The 18,648-nt window shown below is 42.0% G+C and overlaps 1 protein-coding gene across 1 annotated transcript; it reads right to left on the bottom strand.

Annotated features, from left to right (window-relative positions):
- Positions 1-317: 317 nt before the first annotated feature.
- DGCR8 (DGCR8 microprocessor complex subunit) lies at positions 318-16,153 on the bottom strand. Its single transcript, XM_017815613.1, has 11 exons — positions 16,055-16,153; positions 9,734-10,739; positions 9,143-9,305; positions 7,824-7,966; positions 6,826-7,108; positions 5,049-5,246; positions 3,587-3,688; positions 2,945-3,043; positions 1,887-1,969; positions 882-982; positions 318-510 (listed from the first exon to the last, which is right to left on the bottom strand). The coding sequence occupies exons 2-11, from the start codon at positions 10,454-10,456 to the stop codon at positions 318-320; spliced, it is 2,088 nt and encodes a 695-aa protein (XP_017671102.1). The 5' UTR covers positions 10,457-10,739; positions 16,055-16,153.
- Positions 16,154-18,648: the final 2,495 nt, after the last annotated feature.

Genomic DNA, 18,648 nt, shown 5'->3' with positions numbered 1-18,648 from the left:
TGAGCCAGCACCCCAAACATTGCCTTGTGTCAGTCAGAACTGGGACAGCAGAGCAGAGGGACATTCCCCAGCTGAGCCAGCACCCCAAACATTGCCTTGTGTCAGTCAGAACTGGGACAGCAGAGCAGAGGGACATTCCCCAGCTGAGCCAGCACCCCAAACATTGCCTTGTGTCAGTCAGAACTGGGACAGCAGAGCAGAGGGACATTCCCCAGCTAAGCCAGCACCCCAGAGATTCCCTTGTGTCAGTCAGAACTGGGACAGCAGAGCAGAGGGACAGCTCCCAGCTGAGCCAGCACCCCAAACATTGCCTTGTGTCAGTCAGAACTGGGACAGCAGAGCAGGAACAGCTCCCCAGCCCCCAGGAGCCAGGCAGGGCAGGACTCCCCAGCCCTGTACTTACACCAGCCTCGCACCGTGTGCTTCCCACACGTCATCACGTATTCACTCTTCTGATTTTTCCCAGGAATCACTTCAAACTTGATGGATGTATCTCCCATTCCGTGGTTTCTTAAGCACAAAATCAAGATCACATACTAAGTAAAACTACAAACAACTGAAGTGGTTGCAGTTATCTTTGAGAGTAATTGCAATGAAATTAGACATTAATAAATTCCAAAACATTCATTAATGAAAAGGGTATTTTAGATCAGTCACTTGAAAAGGCAAGCCTGTATGAAGGAAAACCAAATATATGTCCCACAACTAAATTCTGATCTCAGAAGAGGCATAAACAGCAAATATGAATTCAAAGTGCCTCAGCATTGCCCAGCTGAGTCCTCCCAAAGCACAGGGAGCTCAGCCAGCCCAGCAGTGCCCAGGCACTGCCCAACACTGCAGGGACACTGTGCCCCCAAACTGCCCTCCTGCTGCAGCCTTACCTTTTAAGGCACTCATGGAGAATCTGATATGGAGACAAGAGTCCAGCTTTACTGGTGAGTTCATATACCCGTGAGTCCTCAATACTGATATGGTTAAAATACTACAAAGGAATGGAGAAGGGTCATTGTGCTTTGTGCAAGTAAGGCCCTAAAACTGTCCCTAACTCTCATTTCTCCTTTGCAACATTCAATAAGATCTGCTGCTCTGTGCTTAATACTTTAAAAAGGGCTTTTAAATCCATAATGGGAGGTATTTATCAACATCCTTAAAACTGCCACACCTAATCACACAGCTATTGGCACATTTTGTATTGCAAAACAACAGAAAAAATGGTTTGCATTTTCCTGATGACCATTTCAGTAGTGTAGGGGATACAACACAGTTTTAAGTTAAAGCAAAGGTACAAACAACTAGTCTTCTGATCACTGATTTGTCCTTTACTCCTCACTGATGGTCTGTGGGAAGTACCACTGATCAACAAACTACTTCATACTTCCAGTACCTGAAAATATAGCACATATTCTCCACTTAAAGAAACTTTTCCTTTCATTTTCTCAAATGTCACTGCCTGAGATTTACAGGTAGGTAAAAACGCCTCAGAAGCCTGAGCAATTCCAGTTCTTCGTTGGTGTCCTAAGATGATCACACAAAACCAGACAGCACCTCACTCTGAACTTTTCACAGCATCAACCAGAGGATTTTGGAAGCCAGGACAGTACAGGCAGTCTGGTATCTTGGAACATTTCAGGTCTTCAGTAAGTGACCTGATATAATCAGTAAGGAACTAGCTCTCTGCATCACATTAAATCTTCTGATCAATTCCAAATAAAAAAAAAAAAAGGTATTTTCATTGCCACAGATCTTCCTCTAAAGGAAGAATTTCACATTTCCCTTTGACTGAGAAAACAACCTCATGAACTTTCCATTGTATTTTTGACACTGAAGGTGCAATGTTTTTAAAAACAGACTCCAATAATGACAGCCAGGAAGCAAAAGCTCAGTACCTCAAGTTCTTGACTGTCTTTGGGCTTCTCCTCAGAGGTCTGTTTAACAAAGTCGGGAATAAGGATTTCCAGTGTAGCTCGAGCTGCAGAAAGCGATTAAACATCTTGGTTAAGTTTACTTTAAACAATGATTGTAAAGAAAAAGATCTCCTCTAGTAAGTGACACAGAGCCCTTAGCAGCAAAAATCAGAGTTGTGCCCCTCAGTTGTTAGAGCTGAGCCCTGGTGCTGCACCCCCAGGGCATTCAAACCCCAGCACGGTACAAAAAGCACCCCCAGGATCTGCCTAAACCTTCACAGCAAAATCCCTTTTCCTCATGCACAAACAATTCCAGGCTGCTTTTTGGGGATTTGGCTGCACTGATGGAATTCTCACATGCAGAAGTCACCACATGGATGTTACACATCTTTACGTGCTGAGGGGTTTTTCCTGAGCCTTGTGCTAAAGAGACTGAAACCTGGAGCTCAGTGAGGAGTCCTAACATAGCAGGTGTGGCAAGACATTCCCATCTAGAACTACTTACACAGTTATTACAGACTTACACAATTGGAATAATGAAGACAAGTACTTAGAAATCAATAATCACATAGTTCAATGCAACTGTTTTATTTTCAGAAAGAAAACCAATACAAACAAAAGTTGGAGGGATTTTTTTTTTTTTTGAAAGACAGGCAAATATTTTCATTTTGCTACAATCCATCCCCAGGTGTTTATACAGCAGGTGACAGCAGAGACATAAAACCTCCAACAAGTTCTTACTGGTGTGATCATTAGAGACAGACTCTCACACTGCTGCCCAGTGCACATCAAGAGTCTGCATGGAAGTCAACAGAGCAAGTTTCTTCACAGTTTTCTGTCCCAGTCCATTGCTGAACCTTTTCTTGTCAGCAAAGTCTCTGCACCAGCATTTATCAATTTTGCCAAAAGGCCATATACACATTTTCTTTGACTGTTAACAAAATTATTCCCACTTACTATAGCAAATACGTAATTTCCAAAGCAGAAATGAAAACAGATAAACAAATCAGGAGTTGTTATTAAGAAAGAAAAAACGTTACCAGCTTTATTCTTGGCAAGTTTTTTGCTGCTGGCAGTTCCTGCCCCATAGGTTACTCCATCAATAATAACTGAGGCTCCAAAAGGTTCACTTGGGTTCTCTGGAAACAGAGGAAGAAAGTAAAAGAAAGCTTTGCAGAACTCTCAGTGTAAAATACACTCACCATGAATATGAAATACCACCACTATCAAGGCTTTCTTTTCTTCTTCATTTCAACTTCAAGAGGGATGGAAATTGTTTATTCTTCATAAAGACTGAAAAATTGCTTACTTCAGTATAAGAAAGACTAACAAGAGTTTTCCATTAACAGAGACTTACCACCATATACTCGTTCTTCCAAATAAAGAACATTTTAAGAGATCCCTGGTAATCTGCCAGAATTCAAGTATCAACACCAAAGTTTCCATATCCCAGTGTGAATACAAGAGCTACACATTCTGATATTGAAAGTTCAGGTAAATTATGTAATACATACATAGGAATAACATAATTCTGAAGAATTATAAGGTCCCCTCAAAAAAAAAAAAAGAAAACAAAACAGCAAAAGTAAGAATTAAGGGAACATACATCATAGCACTTCAGGAAACAAACCCCAACGTTAATTTGATTGCAGGTGTATTTTAAGAAAACTCAACAGACTTACCACATTCAAAGAAATTGTAAACAGGGCGAACCTTCAGGACTCGTTGCATATATTCATGCAGTATGCAAACTTCAGACTTCCCATTGGGATTAATGACAAACTCTGCAAAGAAAAAAGACAAAGAGAGGGGAAGAAGCTAAGTAGTTCCAGTCTTTAAAAGACAATTTCTACTACAAATAAATCAATCAATAAATTAGAAGCTCCAAGGGATAAGTGCTTGCTCAAATGAAATGTGCTGCTGTTGAATGCAGCACAGGTAACTAAGACCTCCCAGGCCATTTTCATTGACAAAGTATTGAGGTGTGAGTGAGACGTTTCTATCAACAACTAGAAGTGCACTAATTATGAGCCAAGTCAAACATTCTGTTCAATGTTTGCAGTCCCATGGCCTCTGGACCTCTAGACACAGCATTTTTGGCAGCGAACATCAATTAGAGATCCTCTAATTTGCTCCAAACACATCAGAAGGGAGACACAACAACGGGCACATAGACTTCAAATCCAAAAACCAGAATCATTCCCCCTTCCCTCCCATACAAAAACCCTGTTTAGCAAGCCACAGACCAGGGCACTGCTCCCTTGCCATGACTGTGCTCTTTTTATTGGAAAGATTACTTTTTGGTTGGATGGGATTTTTCCCCTGCAACAGTAACATTAGTCAAGAGCACAAACCCTGGCTCAGCAGGCACTATGGCAATATGGGGGAGAAAGTTAAGATTAGACAGGTAAAGTGCAAATATGTCTTTAATTTAGACAGTTTCAACGGGGCTCTAAACCTGCACTTGAAGATAAAAATGTATTAAGTGAAAATTCAGCTGTACCTCCCTATAACAGGCAATGGTCAATATGCAACTCATGAGTTTTAATTCTGCTAAAGAGAAGAAACTCAGAAACATGACAATGTACAAAATAAAACCAGAATCCAAATCACAAGTCTAATGGACATTCTAAACATCAGACTGCAGTCAGATGTGCTATTATGGATACACAGCCAATATACACAAGGGAACACTCCAGCTTCTTGTCAGATACAATATCCACTCATCATACCACAGGACACAACTGCACACACATTTGTATTTTTAACAGGAGGTTTTAATCTGGATTAATATGGCATTTGTAACCAATCCCTAATTTGGGACCAATTAGAACTGGTACAGAACTGAGAAGGCAGTAGCACTGAGTGACAAGGCAGGAGGGTTTTCAGCAACAGCCAACAGTAAGTATAGCTGAAGGTGGTCACTGGTAACCAGGACTGTAACCTTAAATAAAATAAAAATCTTTTAATTTAGAATTATCTTTTCAATAGGAAGCACATTTCGACAATATTTTCCCTTTACTATGTAATATGATGGATCAAAGAACACAAAATGAACTTATTGGAGGATTTATTTTCAGCCAAGCTTAGAGCTGCTATTAGTGTTGAAGGCAGAGTGTTTGAGCTGCAGGCAGATAAGCCAACCTTTCTTGATAGGTGCATCCTGCACAGAGAGGGTGATGAGTTTCTGGTTGGCAGGCAGGATGGGCCGCTCGGCCTCGGCCTGCTTGCGCTTCATCTCGCGGTTGAACTGGCGCCGCTCCGCCCACGTCCGGAACTTCTTCACCGTCACCTGCTCGAAGTCAAATCGCTTCTCCAGATAGCGCCGGAAATCTTCCAGATCTGAGGAACACAGGCAAGTTACTCTCTCCTCTTTACCACTGAGCAAGCAGTAAGTTCTCTATTTCCACTGTTTAAACAGGCTATAATTACAGTCTTAGAGCAGCAGCCAAAGGTTAAGATGCTATTTTACACTAACAGAACTAATTACAAGTTTTCCTGTTACTGGGTCAAATGCAAAACATTTGTGCAAACTGGAAAACAAAACAAAAGACCATTTTATTCTGTCATTTGAAGATTCTAGGAAGCCCTATCTAGCACAATACCCAACACAGTTTGTAACAAACACTGGCAACTGTTCTGCTTCAGCACCTGTTCACCTTCCTGTCCCTGAAGCGAGGCACACAGTGAGCACAGTTCTGCTTCCAGCCTCAGCTTCCTGAGCCCAACTATCGCTGCCTATTTATTCAGCAGTGAACCATCAAACTCTGTACAGTGATGCTGCATGACCTCCAGGAGTGTCTGCAGCCTCTAAGCACAATTTAACACATTCATTTCATGCACAGAGCACTAAAAGACTCCCCCCTTGAAATACAGCTGCTTCTCCTTTCTAGGATACTTCTGCAGATATAATCAGCAAAAATAAAGAGTAGCATCCACAGATGTAAACAAACAAAAGCAAGCTGCTGGTATTGTTTCCTTCCACAAGGAACTCCACATGCAAGTCATGCTTATGCTTGATCACTCACAGATCCTATTTGAAGAAAGAGATACAGAGGTGAACTTCACGTACAAAAGTAAGTGCTCACTGGTTTTAGTTTTGCTGCTAAATACTGGTGATTTGGGGTTTTTTAAAATCTTTTGGCGTGTTTTTCTGAGTGAACAGGACACATGTAATGTCAAGGGCAAGTTTTATGTTTGAACACTAAAGACAAGTGGTAGCCTATGATCCATATCAATATTCTGAGGAGCATTAATTTACATGGATGGGCCTCTCAGGTATGCAGATGTGGTAAGTGGCACTTGAGCTTCCTCTCCAAGTTCCTCTAAGTTAGGCAGTGATTTTGGCATGACTTCTTCAGACAACTTTTTGTGCAAAGGCTATCAGACTTGTACAAATAAAATAATGAAGCATCACCCCCTTCATATGCATCCAATTATATTTGCATGACTTATTTTGATAGAGTTGTGCAAATAAGGAAATATAGTTTCTTAAAGAGCTGATACTGAAAATAGATACAATTCAGCCAACATAGAGGCTGCCTAGAAAAGCCTAGTTAAAGAAGTCATACTAACACACCTGACAACAGCAATTCAAATGTACACATTGACTTAACTGACTGTTAAACTGAGAGAAAGTCTACAGGACTAACTTCCAAAATGTTCACATTTTTTGTGTAAAACCTTTCCATGTGGACTCTCAAGGCTTCAGCAAAATTCTTCACTGTGTATTTCTTTTCTGTTAAAATCAAAATTGATTTCTAATACTGGATGTGTTTCTCCAGATCTCAGAGCATGCAGCCTGATAACTGATCACCTGATCTCAGGCAAGATACCACTCAGCTGCCAAGTCAGGAATAAAGCCTCCCAAATGTCATTACCCCAACTCCAGGTAAGAAAAGACTCCACTTGCCATACATACCTACAGATTCATCTTTACATACTTCAACTTTGGCCTTAACTTGTCCCAAGGCTCCTTGTGCTGCATCTCCCCCAGAGGGGTCTTTGTCATCTAAAGGCCCAGAATCAGCAGCAGTGGAATCTGGTTCTTCTGTTTGGCAGTCCAGTTCTGAGGATTTCTCTAGATGCTTTACGGGTGATACCTCCCCATTTGGGGTTATGTCATTGTTTTGTTCCCTTTCCTCATTTTCCTTCATTTTTTTGTAATGAAAGCAAGGAATGCTACTAAGGGGAGGATCATGTTTCTGCAAATATAAAATAATACAGAAGGTATCAGTATCTCAAGGTCACCAAAAGCAAAAGTCAAACCCGAGAGATGCAATTAAGATGGAAGTTACTTCTCCTCAGTGCAGGCTCTGGCTTGTCTTTGGTCAGCAACCTCATTCTACTCCAGAGCTGAACGGGGTCCCTCCTGTGGTACCCTGACACTGGGCACCCCTGACACAAACCTGCTGAGAGTGTTGGCTGCTTTAGATCCAAACTACATTCTGGTCACTTATATGCACACACCACATGCTTTCATAAAATCCACCCAGCTTTCTTGAGGCATGAGCCCATGGCATTAAATCCAGTTTCTGCAGATTCCTTGGGTTCATGACTGTCACATCCTTACTTCTACAAATGTGGACCATAAGCCACAGCTCAGACTAGTTTACAGCTACAAATAAGTGATCCATATATATTGCATGGTGGAATAAAACCAGAAGTTTTCAGCCATATGCTAGAAAAACAAAGGCACCAAACAAGATCATCCCATTCTCTTTAACTGCCCAAACAGAAAACCCAAGCACCTAAGAAAAAATCATATCAAATTTTCAGAAAGAGAAGAGTTTACTTTTCAAGGACCTTAGTTTTAACACTGGAAAAAAGCCCACTAAAGTAGAAAAATATTCAACTGCTTGCAGGAACACATCTAATGTTTAAATCTCAGTAAGTATGTAAGTAATTGACAGCTCTCACCCTTATGCTTCCTGTTCCCAAGAAATAAGGTCTAGACCAGGTAACAACTCTGGATTCTCTGTGCAGATATACAGGGATGCCCGAGTTATGGAATGTCATGATCCATCCATCTGGCAAAGGCTCTGTAGGAGGGCGGCCACGACCTTGAAAGCAAAGAATGGCTTTAAACTTGCACAGACTGCTTAAAAGAACAAGAATCCAGGTTTTTATTTATTGCCTTTTCTGTCTCAAAGAATAAAACTGCACTGCAATAAGATTAAAGATGTTTTTCAGAGAGTTGTTTTAATAACAAGGTATATGCTTCTAACCCACACTAAATCCTGAAAAATTACAGATTCCATTATGTTCTCAATTGAAAGGTGAGAGAAGCACTAATTTTTATACAGACTGCTTTGTTTGTTTCTTCACTGGATTTTCTTATTAGTCTTTTTTATGTATTTAAACACCACTATACTTACTGGAAAAGTCACACTTGCTTTAGAAACAACTGAATTTTCCATTAAAAAATTTTTCACTTGACACCTGGGAATAAATTTGCATTGAGTCACCACCAGACCTACAGATCCAAACAGCCAGCAAAGAGTTCCTTTGTAAGCCAAGGTCTCCCTCCTCTGTACACCAGAAATCAGAGACCATTCACCTTTGCTGGAAGCCTCCTGGCAATCCTGCATTAGTACAAAATTTGGAGGGGAAAACTGCTTGATTTCCTATTTCAAAACACACTGAAGCTGTAAAGTATTCCTCTAGAGCGTGTTCAAATTTTAATGCTAATTCAGAATATTTTCAGGTAAATTCTTCTGGCTTGGTTCATATCCTCAGCTCTTCTTTATTAGTAGTTTCTAACATTTACACAATGAAATTAGATAAATGTAAGCCACTGACTTTTCTAGTCATTACTTGTAACCTAGTATTGCCTGCATAGACTTCACATGGAGCCATTTCAACAGCAGAGTTGTTGAAGTGGGAAGAAGTCCACAATGACCACAAAGTCTTCAGCTGATTCATGGTACCGGAGACAAAAGCCCCAGATCATCCTTGTTCACCTCCCTGCCACTGAGGTAACATTCTTCATTCTTTTTCACAAATCCAAACACTCTAATGCATTCTTATTACACAAAACAGATCAAAAGCAAAAACCAACTTCACTGTTTAGGAACACGAAAAATCCCACAGTAAGCTGCCTGCAAACAATAAAATTCTCCAACATATTAACAATTCCATGAGAATTGCTATCCCACACTCTGCTTGCTGATATACTTTTGTTCTACAGACACAAGCCATATACAAGAACTACAGTTATTTAATGAACATCAACTTACTCTTCAGGACAGTTTTAATTTTGGTCATCATTGGCTGCACACTCGTTTCTCCATCAGACTGGTGATCGCTCTCACCACCATATTTCTCATTATCCAGTCTCCTTGTTTTGGGTGCTCGAAGACCCTCTTCCAGCAGAGCATCCACATCATTATCAAAGTCATCCTGAAAGAGACTTCATCAGACACTATCCTTCTGGGTCTACCAACCTCCCTTTTCCCTTGCAAAGAGAAAGTACACATTTTTGATATGCACTTCCATAGAGAAACTAGACACTTCCAATGATTCCAGTAAAAAGACTGAAAAATAAGAAAATAAGTTTTTGTGAGAGCCGTATTTTTTATGATAAAATGAGTTGCAACTGTGTGAAAAGACTTTTAAATGTCATTTTTAAACAAACTACAGAACCTGCCACACAACTCAGGAGTTTAACCAAAATAGTTTAAAGAAGTTTTCAGCCAAAGCTCTGACTCTGAAAAGTCTGCATTTTTGACTCACATACTGCACACTTCTAGAAGAGACTGTTTCTTTGTGTAATTTTTTCTAGCCACTTGGAAACCTCTTACCCACCAAAAACCTGTGGATTTGCTTACCTCATATGAGAAATTCAAAGTTTCTTCATCCACTTTATCTCTTTGAACGATTGCTTTAGATGTGAACCCTCCTCCTTCTTCATCTATTTCCATCAAATTGTCGGTAAAGTCTTCTAGCTCATCCAGAACTGCATATTCCACTCTCTTTTCCTGATCAATATCATTTTCATCATCCTTCTTGTCCTCACTGTCTCCCCCTATTCCTACAGCTTTACCGTTACTACCACCGAAAGGACAAACATGCAAATCCCCATTGACATTATTAACACCAAACTCTGCGTCTGCCTTATAATCCTGCTCAACTCCAGTGTACAGAACTTTCCTGTCTTTGCTCTTGCAGCTCTCTGTAAAGCTAACACTAATCTTCACATCCTTCAGCAGCTTAAGATCTGGGGTGAACTTGCGGACCGACGGGGCGTGACGAGCGGTTCTGGGGCTTTGGTCGCCGCCGGCGGGGTCTACGATGAGGCGGCTCTTGTAGCAGGCAGATCCCTTGGTGAGCAGCTGAGTCCTGCAGAGCCCGGGCGTGTCCCCAGCAGGGCTATCTGACTGTCCATCACCACCAGAGCCAACGTCCATTACCTCTGCGTCACTGGACGTTTGCAGGGGAGGTGGTGGAGGCTGTTCGTTGGGCGGCAGAGGTGGGGGACAACTCTGGTTCTCCACATTCATTTCTCTCGCGGGTTCTTTAGGGAGGGGTGGTACACCTTCATAGTTCTCCATTGTTAAAACTACTGTCTCTTAAAAAAACAAACCAACGCTCTAATAAATGTTTATATCTATACTCCTAACATGCACGAGTCCATCGGGATTGGTTTATCGTGTTCTATTCAATATGCAACACTGATGATTCAGTTAAGCTGACTACATTGTTCTTTTCATTAATGTAGACAGCTTTCAGAATCACTGTCTCAATTATTGGAAATCACAATGCATTCAGCTTAAATAGCTGAAGACTAAGACTGCATCTTCATTGGACAAGCAGGTCTCCTTTTCTTCTTTCAACCTACAAGAAGAAGAAAAAAAAATTTTGTCACAGGAAAAAATGGAAATATGATCCCAGGCAGAAAGAAAACACGTAACTCCTGGCATAAATTTCAAGCAGAAGAGCGACATTTTTACAGTGAAAAATGCAGGGTACCCAGAGCCCATTCTGAATGAGGCTGGAATTCCATTGGTTTTACTGCTCGAGCTGTACACCAGCACAGGAATTTGCTAACACAGCTGCCCTGTGTTATGATTAGTTGACTGTCTCTGCTTGATTAGCAGGCAGGGCATTAAGCACGACAGACTAAAAACCGTGCATTTTGGGGAGGTTCTCCCATAATTTAAAACAACCTGGCACTCAAGCCATACTTACCCACACAGCAGAAAGGATAATTAGCTTACAGTTTAAGACAATCTGCAAAACCAAGAGGTTTTTAACAACTCTGGTCTGTAAGACACATGGCTTTTCAAAGTTTAAGTCATTAGGTATTTTTGAAAACTCACAGGATGTTTTAACAGGAAATCTCATAATTCACTAAAATCTCACAGAAAATTACTCTCTAGACAGTCAGATATTAGACATTTGATCTTGTATTTTGTACTACTAGGGACCTATTTATTTGTTATGTCCAAGGAATTCAGGTCCAGATACATATCACTGAAGCTCAAAATAATTTTGGAAGGTATTTAGAAGTCAACGTTTTAGGTAATTTAAATTGGAAAAAATATTCAATTGCTCTAGGAAATTTTACAGGAGATGGAGAGTGTGTGTTTAGGGCTTGTTTATTTTTTACATTAAGTGGGTTCTTTCTACCATGTCTATGATGCCTTCTTCAACTATACTTTTGTCATCTGTGCAGGACCACAAGCACCTGGGAAAGGAAGCATAATTTCTTACCTGATTATTTTGGTTTCTCCAAGTCCCTCCATGCCAGCCCAAACTAGGCTTAAATCTTCCAACCAGCTAGAAATGAAGCAGTGTCCCTCTGCCCAAGGCAGCTGGCTCAGCCTGCTCTGTTCAAAGCATCCCCAAGTAGCAGAGAAAGTCTACCCAAGTATTGTGGGAAGAAAGCTCCAGGTCCTTCGTGTTGCTGTGTAACACTGAAGGCAGCAGGGCAGAATGTCTGGGTTGTCAGGAGGGACTTATGGAGAAACCAAATAGAATTGCCTCATGTATCTCTAGGCCAGCCCAGGAGGCACAAACCAACAGCAATATCCAAACACCAACTGGGGCAAGGCAGGAAGCTGGGAATAAGAAGTTATAACGGGATCAATTAAAATTCAACAACATACACAAGCCACCTACCTGGAAACTGGAAGAAAGTATAATATCCAACAGAGCAAACTCTTATATTAGTGATTTGGCAATAAAACAAGTTCTGCTGGGGCAGCAGAGCAGTTCATATTTTGTGGTCATTTTTTAAACATACTCAAAGTTGTGACACATTCAACATGCTGAGCTTGACATGCATTGTAGAGTCACTAAGGAAAAAGGCTCCAATTTGATAAGAGCTCTAAAACAATCCCGCCTTCTCTGATACAAATGTGTTGCTTTTCAGATTGAAAAATGGCTCATTCACCAGTAAGACAAGCAGTTCTATACATTCATCCTACAGGATGAACACACAGTGACCCCAGCAGCAAACAATTCCTTCTTATTTCAGCAAGTTCTCAAACATCTACCATTATACAGAACACCTCTAGAAATATAATTCTCTAATAACCTTCCTCATCTTCAGATTAAAAAAGAAAAAAAGTGAATGACAAATGATTAAAGTTCTTCACAGTAAATCATTAGTGTCTTAATTGTTAATTCTGAACAAAAGAATCAAAAAAGCCACAGCATGAGTTCACTAACTCCTGGAAATTAAATACCTAAGTCTTCTAATTTTTCCACCCTAAGAGTCTTCTAAAGACTCCTGAAAAGAACAAACAAGCAATTCACACAGAAATGCAGTACTGAAATCAGCATTCTAGAATTTGAAAGAGCAATACCTTCCCATGTGTTGCTACCTGGTCCAAGCAGAAACTAATGTTGCCAAGGCACAAGCCATGCTGTGGATGCCCTTTGCACCCCCTGAGACATGCCCTGCTCCTGCACCAAAGGGTGTCTTACCACCAATGTCAAAACGGGAGAGCTTCACCTGCCTAGATTTGGTAGTTCACTGACAGAACACCTCTGCTTTTTGCAGGAAAGATGTCTTGTTATTCTATTTCAAGTACTGGTAACAATTAAATTCCTGTTCTCTTCCCTTTCTTGTTGGCCTGGAAATGATGAATAGCTGAATACCAAATCACTGCCAGGGATTGTTGACTACTTGGTACAGATACTGTGGTCAAGAAAAGTACTAAACCAAGGGGAATTTAAAGGAGCTTTTCCACTTCTAGCCATAAACCTGCCACATCCCCAGGATAAGATAACAGCCTGGTAGCTCTACAGCTACAGTGGGCTACAATACCTTCCTATAAGCTATAAAAAGCCAGGGAGAAGCAGAGTAACACAGGTCCAAATCCCACTGACTTTCCTGCCAACTGGCACTACAATATGCCCTTTATATCAGGGGCTGGGAAAAAAGATCCCACAACAAAACCAGTAAGGATTTTCCCTGAGCTATCAGGTATTTCAAAGACAGACAGAAGGGATGAAACCTGAAAGGATGAGTTGGATAAGCTGGTAGGTTACAAACAGCCAAACAGACCTTAGATCAAAAGAACACAACTGGCACATACAAAACCTGGCTTAGTATACTGGGTTATGGTGTGACCTAAGTCAGTTTGCATATTGCCATCCTTCATTAGCTTGTCCTGAAATAACAGTTAATTCTCCAAGGCTCCACCAAGTTCCATCAACAGTTTCCATAAGGACTCCTGCCAAAGATAAGGAACAGCACTGAGAGCTGCCCCAGGCAGTACAAAACACTGAAGGCACTCTGGATGATCTGTGGAAAACACGAACGCACAGCCCACCATCTGCAGATCACCAATACACACAAATCTCACACTTTTAACTGATATTAGCAGATCACTCAAAAAAGTTTCATGTCACGAAGTAAATTCAGTGATACAGATAATGGGGACTCCTAAAAGTAACATAGTGAGCTGCACAGGTCCCAGCAAATGCAAGCCTTGGCTTGGTCGTCTTACTGATGTCCTTTGAAGGCAGAAAAGAAAAACAACAAACTACTTTGTTTAGTAAGTTCCACAACCAGACAGGAGAGGGATGGGAGAGAAGTACACAGAGAAAAGGGTCTCTTTTTTCAAGGCAGGAAAAAACCACAATCTTAGAATTTGTAACCAGCACCACCTAAACTCAAAGAACTCTCTTCCCTGGACAGCAGGTCAGCATCTAGAAGGGAACTTCATAAAGAACATATTTTTCACAGATACCTGTAGCCACAATAAAGAACAGCATACCACAGATTCTCTCCTCAAAAAGTCACTTTTAAAAAGAAACTGGATTCTGTGTCAGAAACTACTTACTTCACACTCAGTGGACCCAAAAGGAGGAGTAGCCCAGAGCAAACTCTCCTTATTTGCTAACCACATACAAAGTCATCCTCCTCATCCTCTGGCCCCAAATGAAGCTGAATTTATAAGGCCTTGATCACACTTATTAACCCCTGTCAGAGTAATTTCTCACTCACAGTCATTCACCTTCTTTTATTATACCTATTGTATCTTTTTGACACATACAGTTCCAGAAGTAAATTAATCCTATTTATTATCCCTGCTAAAAGACCCAAAACTAACCCCAAAGAGACTGAATTTACCTTCTTTAAATCAGAACAGGAAATGCCAAAAGAAAAAAATATTCTGTATGTTAATTACTCCATACTTGTTTTCTTGTTTCTCTCCCCATTATCAGCTTTAGGGTAAAGAGATTCTGAAGGAAACAATCACTTTGTGAAAGTCAGTCATCAAAGAAGTTTAGGAAAATGCAGCCAGGGCCAACAATAGCATTATCAGTGGCAAATACATACAAGACTCAAGAACTTCTCAAGTTCCTAACACTTCATCCCATTTCAGAACAAACAGAACACATGATTTTGGAAAGGCATCCTCAGAAATGAGAAAACAACAGCTGCTTTTATAGCTTGACCAGTCTTCTGGCAAGGTTTAGATAGTTTTGTTAATTGTGTAAAACAGGAAACTAAATTTAAAAGAAGGCAAAAATCCGAGTGTAGGAAGAAGGAAAAATATTCCTCCTTTCACATCACACATAAGCTTCTTACTTGTAAAGAAAAACAACAGACACAAGGAACCAAATTCCTTTCTCTTTCTCTAAAAATGCAAAAATAACCCAGATAACTGAAAGAACTAGCAACCCAGCAGAATTAAAAATAGGAACCCTTAAGTTTAATTACCTAAATAGAAGAGGCAATTTCTCAACTTCTAAAAGAAAAATTAAAGATGTAATTCCAAGACCTGTAACTCAGAGCCTACAGGAGTCAAGAAATGAAATGGGTTCACTCAACCCCAGTTTACGAGGAAGCAACGCCTGGATGTTGGGTGGGCAAAGAAACTTTACAGATAAACCCGAAGCCTAGGGAAAAGAAGTACAAAAGAACGAACAGCTTCCTGCCCACCACCCCCCGCCCCAAAAAAAAGGAAAAAAAAAAAAAAAGAAGAAAATTAGGAGAATTAACCTTCCAGAGAGTGAACAAGATAATTTACTATTAATAGAAGGAACACTCTAATAGGGGTCCTGAGAGTTACAGACACAGCACCTTATCTTCAACGCACCACAACTAAAAAAAAAAGTGCCTTTTCTTCCTCACTTCGGCCCGGAGGAGACACAGCTTCTCTCCCCTGCACAAAGGGTGTGTCCGGTGAATCGCCCCGTCCCTCCGGTCACCCCCGACACACGAGCGGTCCGGGGGACCCGGGGCAGGACCCGCCGCTCCATCACCCCGGGCAGGGCGGCACTGACAAGGCGTTTCCCTCCTCTCCACCATCCCCAGCGCTACCCCACGGCCGGGCAGCGGGGACGTGGCTGGGGGCAACGGGAAACAAACACACAAACAAACGAAACGATCCCCACTAAGACAAGCCCGAAACAAACCACAACACAACCGCAGCTCTGAGGGCAGGACGCCCCGGCCGGAGCGGGGGGAAGCGCGGCACAGCAACACCCGCCGGGCAGGGCAGCGCCTTCCCGCCGCAGCGCTGGTTTGGGGGGGCTCGGGGAGAGGCTCCCGTGGGCTCCGCGCCCAGGGCCGGGCCGGGCGGGCGGCGGGAGCGCGGCGGGCCCGCGGGCGCCGCGGCCTGTGGGGCGGAGGGGCCGGTGTCCGCGCGGGCCCGCCCTGCCCGTCGCCCCGCGGGGCCCGCACCCACCTGAGCCATCCCCGGCGGTGCCGCCGCTCCTGCGCCGGGGCTGCGAGCGAGGCCGAGCGCGGCCGCCTCACGACCACCGTGCCCCTCTCGGCGCCGCCGCCGCCGCCATCTTTAAACGCCTGCTCTGGGCCCCTCCGCTCCCCGCGGGCGGGGCCCCGCGCGAACCCAGCCAATCGCGTCCGCCGCCCCCGCTGGCACCGCTTTGAACTCCCGACAGCCATTGGTGCGCTCCCGTGCCTGTCAACTCGCTCCACCAATGGGAGCGCGGGAGGCGCCCGCCCCCACGCACGGGCCATGGCGGGGCGGGCGGGCCCTTTGTGTGGGCCGGGGCCGCTGAGGGGCCGCGCGGGGCTGTTCCACCGCACGAACCGGCCGCCAGAGAAGACGCCGCTTCCTACAAACACCGCTTTTGTATCTTTAAGCAGCACAACTGCAGCGTTGCTGCTTCAAGACGGGTTTAGCAAAAAAGGTAAATCAAAGTAGGGCCGTTTTCCGTGCCATAGGTACCAAGCAGTTCACAGAACAAGCCCCCGATCTGTTTGCAGTGTTTAGACAGAATTCCTAAATAATTACAGAAAGTCTTACAGAATTTATGTAAAATCACTTCTAAAGTGCTAATGAACAGCTGCGAATTTGCTCTGTTACTTTATAATTTGTTTCCCCAAAAAACCATAAAGAGCTATAGAGAGCATTTATTCATACACCTAATTATAGGGTTGCCTCTTTTTTCCTTCACTGTTATACTGATTTGAAATCAACATGAGATAGAAAACATCGCCATAACACAGACTGGTTTCATCACCAACAGTATAATAACATTTAACTGTGAAAAATGCTTTTGTTTGCTTCCATATGTAATTTCAGGACACGAGAATATTTTTCTAATATTTCACTCATCTCATGTCTTTGAGGTCCCCAAATCCTGCTATGAAATCATCAGTAATATTTTAATAAAACAGTAATATTTTAATAAAAATTTTAAATCGTACTTTGAAGACCCCTGCTAGGCCTTTCGTCTTTTTGTCTGACTGGACCAACACATCTAATGAGAGGGTGATAATTTAGATGTAATGTCACGGTACTGTATCAACACATCATGAACAATTACCAAAATTGCTTGAAGTCTTTGCAAGCTGCCCTGAAAACCTGAGAGCAGTTTCGACCAACAGCATTTTCTAATTTTAATTCCTCATAACAGGCTTCTGCACTCAAGCCATCATTTTAGTGATTTTTAAATTAAGTCTGCTTTTATTAATGTTAAACCACTTCAGAACGTGTATTAATAAACGCCCACGGTTTGCAAAACAGCCACTTACATCACACTTCAACTTGTCAAGGCTGGGGAAAAAAACCCTCATGATTAAGCACAGAGTTGAAGTTGATGCTGGCATTTGCTGTGTCAGGTCACCTCCCATCACTAACATTGTGACAGAAGATTGTCCCTCTCACAGGGTCTGTGAAAATGCAAATACTGTGACTCATGTGCATCCCATTTATGTGACTGTATAACTGAACTACTGCACTAGGAAGATCACATACTTAGAAAACAGGTTTAATTCTTCATATGTACATAAACAGCCATGTTTCAGTTAGAACCAGAAGAGGCACGCACACAGATTTTTGCACAGAGTTGGGAGAATTAAAATGCCTGCAGTGCTTTGAAAGTGAAAATATAACCAGAGTCAGTTTTTCCACTGTGCATCTGTTCTCAGAGAATCATAATGCTGTGACCTAAAGCAACGATGCAACAACTGATTCTTTGAGACACAGACACTACAGGGAAATATACTTCTAATTTTTTATGAACAAAAGAATAACAATCCATTAGCAAAATAATGTTTTCATCCAAACAATGCTCAAATCGTGTAATTTTTTACGCCCAAGGTGTATGTGACCTCTGGAGAATTATATCTGTCTGATCTGCTATGTCTAACAAGGGGCAAATTCACCTGAAAATTTTCATTGCCTGCACTTCTGATGAAAGACTTTTCAAACATGAATATGAGTCTTCCAATTTTGAGTTAGAAGTGTCTTCCACTTTTGAACCAGAAGTGCACAGGTCCACCTGCACAGTGCAATCAGAATGTACCACAATATCATGAAGTAAAATTATCATCAGCTAAAAGAAGTTCCTAATGACAAAGACATTTTCACATGCAAGATATCAAAAGGCTGGACAGAAACTACTGCTGCCAACACAAAATACAGAAATCAAGGCTATAAAGCAAGAAGTATGAGCTTCCCAATAAAGTTACCAGGCTGCATTCATTGGAATGAAAATTAGGTGGAGCCAGTGGCTTTTTCATATGTTCACTTCCAGTGTTAGTAATTGCAGCACATACTGTGCCATTCCCACAGTGAAAGACAAGTCTTGCTCAGCCTGCATTACTTTTATTTCAGTAAAATAAGTTGCACTGCAGCTTTTTATGGGTTTTTTTTGGCACTGGCATGCATTACATGTCTTAGTGTTCCACTTTTTGCTGAAATCTGCTCTCCTCACCTAACCTCTGTCAGCCCTCCCCTCACAGCCACGGGAAGTCATCAAAAGGACCCCGTGAGCAATCTCAGATCAGTTCTCTGATATCAAAAGAGGT

The sequence above is a fragment of the Lepidothrix coronata genome, unplaced genomic scaffold (assembly GCF_001604755.1).
Source record: "Lepidothrix coronata isolate B3197 unplaced genomic scaffold, Lepidothrix_coronata-1.0 Scaffold51, whole genome shotgun sequence".
NCBI lineage: Eukaryota > Metazoa > Chordata > Aves > Passeriformes > Pipridae > Lepidothrix > Lepidothrix coronata.
This window is presented reverse-complemented; position numbering and strand designations above follow the sequence as displayed.